At 42.8% G+C, this 7,058-nt stretch overlaps 1 protein-coding gene across 1 annotated transcript; it reads left to right on the top strand.

Moving 5' to 3' along the window:
• Positions 1–205: 205 nt before the first annotated feature.
• LOC120058746 (cadherin-2) lies at positions 206–6,779 on the top strand. Its single transcript, XM_039007487.1, has 11 exons — positions 206–362; positions 1,040–1,215; positions 1,300–1,431; positions 1,573–1,758; positions 2,052–2,374; positions 2,721–2,863; positions 2,981–3,208; positions 5,135–5,356; positions 5,521–5,642; positions 5,917–6,030; positions 6,570–6,779. The coding sequence occupies exons 1-11, from the start codon at positions 206–208 to the stop codon at positions 6,777–6,779; spliced, it is 2,013 nt and encodes a 670-aa protein (XP_038863415.1).
• The last annotated feature ends 279 nt before the right edge of the window (positions 6,780–7,058 follow it).

The following is a 7,058-nucleotide window of genomic DNA, read 5'->3' as shown; positions in this document are numbered from 1 at the left end:
TATTGGAAATACATTTTACATGACATGAAATATATTGAAATGTATTTTTTTCTGTATGGGTATTGCGTTGTGTTATTTTAGTTTGGTTTAGTTTTTATTAAATGTATTGCTTGATTGCTTGATAGTTTGCTTGATGTATTGATTGGTGGATGTATTGATTGGTTGGTTGGTTGATTGGTGGATTGATTCACATCTTCCTTATCACATGGGACTACAGCTGACATTTGAGGCCAGAGATACATCCAATAATGCATTGGACACCCGACTGGGAGTGGAGGTGGAGATTCTAGACATCAATGACAACCCACCGGTTTTCCAAAAGAACACTTACACCGTCAACCTGAAAGAGTCTACTTCACAAGGTAAAATATTTGATTTGTTTGTGTCTTTCTTTCTTTTCTTTCTTTCTTTCTTTTTTCTTTTATTCTTGCCATCTTCATTTTATTTATTGCCGATAAAGGAAAACCACATTTGTGTGTGTTCACTCAGAATGTTTACGATGTACTGTTAAAGTAACTGTGAAGTGTTTCCAGTGTTCTTTGAAATATGAACTATAATGATTTACAATATGAGGGAAATAGCTTTCATTTTTTAAGTATGTTAAAAAGCAACTGTTCTGTGTTGGAATGGTGTGGACGTACCCCAACAACAGAATGGTGTGGGCGTATGCTGGTCATTAAATATGGAGGATGACATCAACCTCTATGAGGAAATAGCAAGCATTTTTGAAGCAGTCTGTTTTGAGATGTTTTTTTAAGTGTTTCTTTCTCCAATTTATTATTTGGCCACACATATGAGTTTCGGCTGAGTCAACAACACTATTTGGGTATGAGTTAACAGCATATACACTTGTAAAAGTGATATTTTCAACGGACAGTTACTTTAAAATCGACACAAATTGCCGACATTGACGACGGATTTGGCTGCGAAACACACAGAGTAAACATTTTGAGTGAACCTGCGGTGTGGTTGTGCTTTAACTATGATTGGTTGAATTGGGGCCTCTGAAACTATAACTCTCTGTTTCCTCTCATATCAGGAGATTTCGTGACAGCTGTAGTGGCAACAGATAAAGATCAACGCAGGACAAACAACGGCACATTTGACCTAAAGATGGTCTCCATCACCCCTACACCCCCAGACAACCTGGAGTTCTTCCTTGAGCAAAGTGGTTCGACTGGAATCATCAAATTCAAAGGGTGTCTGGAGCACGAGGTAAGAGGTGCCTCTATTTATGTCTATAATTTTTATTTCGTTAACTTTCATCTATAGTGTGATTGTTTCAATCATCCACTTCAGAAATCAGAGAAATACACCATCCTGGTGGAGGCTAAAGATCGTGGAGAGGTGGTTCAGCTCTCCAGCACCTGTACAAACATCATCAATATAGAGGACGGAAACAACCATTTGCCTGTCTTCACTGGGCAAACGGTGGGCAAAATAATTCTATCCTCTTCACTTCATCACAAGATGTGGTGGAGGTATTTGTTCAAATATACTAAGGAATCTCCGGAACCACAACTATATCCCTCTTATAATGTTCCATCCTTCTGGGATATTATATTATTTCAGGGTGCAGGAAGCATCAAGGAGAGAGACAGCAGTGATGTGCCAATTCTTCGGCTCCAGGTTTCAGACCAAGATACCAAAGGTACTGAAGCCTGGAAGGCCAAATACACTATCCACGGAGACAAGGACCAGAACTTCAGAATCACCACTGATCCAGACACCAACGAAGGAGTCTTGTTTGTTGAAAAGGTCTGTTACCTTTCAAATAAGTTAATGCCTCCTAAATAAGATCATGTATGTCATGTGAGACTTTCAGATTATCTGCAATTTACATTTTTACTGTTGTTCTATTAATCATATTTTTGTTGCTGTTGTTGTTGTCGCAATCAAACTAATAGCAGACCTGTAGTATTAGTTGTAGTAGTATCTGATGAACTGTGCTCATAGATGTGGTTGCAATAATCATATCCGTGTATCCATTTGTTTGACTGAACACTAAATCATCCTTCCGTAACCCACATTCTCCCTCTGTCTCCTGGTAGCCTCTGGACTACGAGGATGGCTCTCAGAGGAACCTGTCAGTCAGTGTAGAGAACGAAGCGCCCTACTTCTCTTGTAAGGTCAAAGGTCGTCCTGCCACAGACCTGTGGGATGTGGTCACCACAGGTGGGGCATCTTTGACCGGCCTCAAACCGCCCCTGCTGCCCACCCGCCAGGTGACGGTCACGGTGGAGGACGTCAACGACCCGCCCATCTTCCCCTATGCCATCAAAAACGTGACGGTGGAGGAGAATGTGGAGGAGGGCTGGTACCTGGAGACGTTCACTGCCATCGATCTGGACAGGAGCCATGCCAACACCTTCAAGTAAGACTGGGGATGCATTTAACCCACCCTTCAGTGGGACTTCTGTTCTATCTCCTACTGTACTGTTCTGCAGCACCTCCTACTGTTTATCAAGCTAGACTGGGAATTTAGCCCAGTTCTCCATGACAATTCTTTTTACAGTTCATTACCAGTTTATCACTCGAATTAATTTGACCTCAAACCACAGATCCTTCTTGATTTTTATAAAAATTCTACTAAAAGTCTCATACCTAGATCATATGTTGTGAGGATGCACGCTCTTGAAGCCAATCAGGCCAACCAAGCCAACCTTTTGCTAGACCTGTAGTCGAAATCACATCTTACATGCCCAAACCATGTCTTGTAGGTACGTGAAAGGAAAGGACCCTTGTGACTGTGTGGCAGTAGACGCAATGACTGGCAAAATAACCACAACTAAGATCTTAGACCGAGAGTCACCTTATGTGAAGGACAATGTCTATCAAGTGACAGTGTTTGCTATTGATGATGGTAAGAACTATAAAAAGTACTATTCCAATACAGTAAATTATACCAAAATCAGTGAAATAACACTATCATCCACAGTACCACCAGCATGTGTCAGTTGCGAGTTTCTCTGATTGACAGGCCAGCCTCCCATGACCGGAACTGGAACGCTCAACATCCAACTAAAGGACCAGAATGACAACCTTCCGGAGCTTGAGATGGCCACCATGGACATGTGTCTTTCAGATGAGCACAGCGAGGTCAACATCACAGCCTACGACCTGGATGGAGAACCCTACAGCGGACCATTCTACTTCCAACTCCAAGGGGACGATGTCAAGGGCAAGTGGAGGATTGACCCCGACAGCGGTGAGGTTTTCCTCCTAATAAATGTCTCGTACACTCTATCTGACCTCTCATTCATAATACGTTATTCCATATAGCCCATATGGAACTCTCTACATACCTACAGTTGAAGTCGGAAGTTTACATACACCTTAGCCAAATACATTTAAACCGTTGTTCACAATTCCTGACATTTAATCCTAGTAAAAATTCCCTGTCTAAGGTCAGTTAGGATCACCACTTTGTTTTAAGAATGTGAAATGTAAAAATAATAGTAGAGAGTGATATTTATTCAGCTTTTATTTATTTCATCACATTCCCAGGGAGTCAGAAGTTTACATACACTCAATTAGTATTTGGTAGCATTGCCTTAAATAGTTTAACTCGGTCAAACATTTTGGGTAGCCTTCCACAAGCTTCTCATAATAAGTTGGGTGAATTTTGGCCCATTCCTCCTGACAGAGCTGGTGTAACGGAGTCAGGTTTGCTCGCACACGCTTTTTCAGTTCTGCCAACAAATTTTCTATAGGATTGAGGTCAGAGCTTTGTGATGGCCACTCCAATACCTTGACTTTGTTATCTTTAAGCCATTTTGTCACAACTTTGGAAGTATGCTTGGGGTCATTGTCCATTTGGAAGACCCATTTGCGACCAAGCTTTAACGTCTTGAGATGTTGTTTCAATAGATCCACATAATTTCCCCCCCCTCATGATGCCATCTCTTTTGTGAAGTACACCAGTCCCTCCTGCAGCGAAGCACCCTCACAATATGATGCTGCCACCCCCGTGCTTCACGGTTGGGATGGTGTTCTTCGGCTTGCAAGCATAACCCAGACGGCATTTCTCCAAAAAGTACGATATTTGTCCCCATGTGCAGTTGCAAACCATAGTCTGGCTTTTGTATGGCGGTTTTGGAGCACTGGTTTCTTCTTTGCTGAGCGGCCTTTCAGGTTATGTCGATATAGGACTAGGTTTACTGCGGATATAAATACTTTTGTACCTGTTCCCTCCAGCATCTTCACAAGGTCCTTTGCTGTTGTTCTGGGATTGATTTGCACTTTTCGCACCAAAGTACGTTCATCTCTAGGAGACAGAACGTGTCTCCTTCAAGGGGTATGACGGCTGCGTGGTCCCATGGTGTTTATACTTGCGTTCTATTGTTTTTACCAATGAACGCGGTACCTTCAGGCGTTTGGAAATTGCTCCCAAGGATGAACCAGACTTGTGGAGGTCTACCATTTGTTTCTGAGGTCTTGGCTGATTTCTTTAGATTTTCCCATGATGTCAAGCAAAGAGGCACTGATTTTGAAGGTAGGCCTTGAAATACATCCACAGGTACACCTCCATTTAGCCTATCAGAAGCTTCTAAAGTCATGACATAATTTTCTGGAATTTTCCAAGCTGTTTAAAGGCACAGGCCACTTAGTGTGTGTAAACTTCTGACCCACTGGAATTGTGATACAGTGAATTATAAGTGAAATAATCTGTCTGTAAACAATTGTTGGAAAAATGACTTGTGTCATGCATAAAGTAGATGTCCTAAACAACTTTCCAAAACTATAGTTTGTTAACAAGAAATTTGTAGAGTGGTTAAAAAACGAGTTTTAATGACTCCAACCTTAGTGTGTGTAAACTTCCGACTTCAACTGTAGCGTTTGCACAAGAAGGCCTAAGGCCACGTCGACATGCTCGTAACCTCAGAGTTCAAATCAATGTAAGTTATTTGCATAGAGCTTCCTATTGGTTGATTCTGATACTTCCCAAGTGGAACACTCGGAATCATCTTTCTACAACGAGTTAGCAAGTCAGAAATGTCAGAGTTTTCTATTTCCGACTCGCATGTGAATGTGGCATAAGTCTCTCCATACTATAGGCCTATACTTCATTCAGCCCTCAACTAGCTAAACTAATGCTATTGCTATCTCTCTTTCTCACTACACATTCCTCCAGGCTACACAGTGAAACTGGTGAAGGAGAACACCGTGTACGCAGGTCACCACGACCTGCTGCTGAAGGTGTTTGACCTGCAGGGTCAGGGTGCCCTCCACAACCTGTCGGTCACCGTGTGTGACTGCTCCAGGGTGGCCAGCTGCCGCATGCGCAGGGTCACTGGAACCAAGATTGGAGAGAGTGCTGTAGGGGTTGTCCTCGCTGCCATGTTGCTACTACTAGGTATTTGGCCTTTTGAGTCTTGTGTTTGGTGGAATGGACAAACTGGCCTACATCGCCGCCTAGTGTTTATTTGGCAAATTGGCTCCCACTAAATACGTTTAGAACAGCGCAGGTTAGTGTGAAGGAAGATTTGTATCTAATCAAAATGTGTGTGTCCCTCCTAGGTGTTGTACTGTTGGCCCTCCTGATGACCTGTAAGAGAGATCTGAAGCTGATCCCTGTAGATGAAATCTCTGGAGAACATCTGCTCAAATCTAACATTGAGATCCCAGGAACTGATTGCAAGGTAACCACAGACAACATTACTATCACATGTTCATCTCTGGAAATGGCTTTTCTACATCATACGATGTGCTGTTTCTGATCCCAGGTGCCTACGGCTCCCATACTCCAAGTGGACAGCCAGGTGGAGACAAAAGCTGCTTTTCAACCAATCAACAGGATGTCGGTTAGGAAACCTGCAATATTCAATCACCGTTATTCTTTTGGTTCATACTGGGCATATTTGACAAATGGAAAACTGTTTAACCATGACAAGTAAATGTTATATATTTTCCCAGGCTGTACAGAAGTCAGCCAGTATGCGAGCATCGGTACGTTCAGGCTATTCCAAGTATTCCTCCTACCAAGAGCAACAAGAGGGACAGTTTCAACGAGGAACCTCCCTGCGCAAGGTAGGCTATAGCAATCAAATAAATCTACTACCGTTATACATTTTTGCCCTGTCAATTAAATTCTCAGTGACACTGTACTACAGCAACATTTAACATGTTTCAGAGTGCGCCCACAAAATTACGCTCCAATGGTTATTATGAACAGGTATTTCAAAATTTCAATTTTTTATGAGACTTTCATTTTACTAATGTTGCATTGTGTTGGTTGTATGTGTGTGTGTGTTCTGTGTAGTGATATTATGTTTCTCATCACTCAGGGGTCAATGGTGAGCAGATCAATGAAGACAAGAACAAGATACTCCTCATGGGAAGAAGATAATTATCTCAACAAATCCGGGAACTTGATGACCCTACTGAATCAGGTGACAATGTGCAACAGTCACAAACAGTCATGGCTGTAATCAATGAAAAAAAAAATCTAATTGTGAATTGTTGAACTGTTTTATTCATTGTGGATTAACCTTATTGTGACCACAACTCTCCTCCATTCACTTCAATCTCGCCCTCCTTCCTTCCATCCACCCCTCCACCTTCTCCAGAGGATGTACACCCTGCAAGTTAAAGGAGAGGAGCTGGGGGACTATGCCCCGCACCCCTACGCTGAAGAGGGGGACCTAGAGACAGACCTCCAGCTGGATGCTATCTCCATCCCTGAGACCCTCTTCGACCAGGACACGCTCCTCTACCTGGGCCCCAGGTTCAACACCCTGGCCTCCTTCTGCAACACCCCAGACCTCAGCGCATCCTAAGCCCATCTTGCCCTCACCCTCTGGGGCAAAAGGCTCTGCCAGGACTGGCTAGTTAGCATTGGCATAACAGGCTAGGTCACCGGCCGCACTCCTGGATTATAAACTGGACTGGATCACTCATTCTTCAAATGAGGTAGAACAGCAAACTTGCTCTTGCAAAATCTGGATAAGAACAAGCAGTGTCATTTTTTTTTACAAAAAACATCAAATGCACACAGGACTATGAAGATCAGTGATCAACCAACACAAAGACCAAGATGGAACTCAGTGTTGAAAGGA

Source organism: Salvelinus namaycush, chromosome 14 (assembly GCF_016432855.1).
Source record: "Salvelinus namaycush isolate Seneca chromosome 14, SaNama_1.0, whole genome shotgun sequence".
In the NCBI taxonomy this organism is placed as follows: Eukaryota; Metazoa; Chordata; class Actinopteri; order Salmoniformes; family Salmonidae; genus Salvelinus; species Salvelinus namaycush.
This window is presented reverse-complemented; position numbering and strand designations above follow the sequence as displayed.

Excerpts from the sequence above, each read along its gene's own strand:
- LOC120058746 (XM_039007487.1), top strand. The coding sequence starts at position 206 with ATGGGACTACAGCTGACATTTGAGGCCAGAGATACATCCAATAATGCA. Across the intron at positions 1,216-1,299 it reads AAGGGTGTCTGGAGCACGAG|AAATCAGAGAAATACACCAT; the intron begins GTAAGAGGTGCC and ends CATCCACTTCAG. Across the intron at positions 1,759-2,051 it reads GAGTCTTGTTTGTTGAAAAG|CCTCTGGACTACGAGGATGG; the intron begins GTCTGTTACCTT and ends GTCTCCTGGTAG.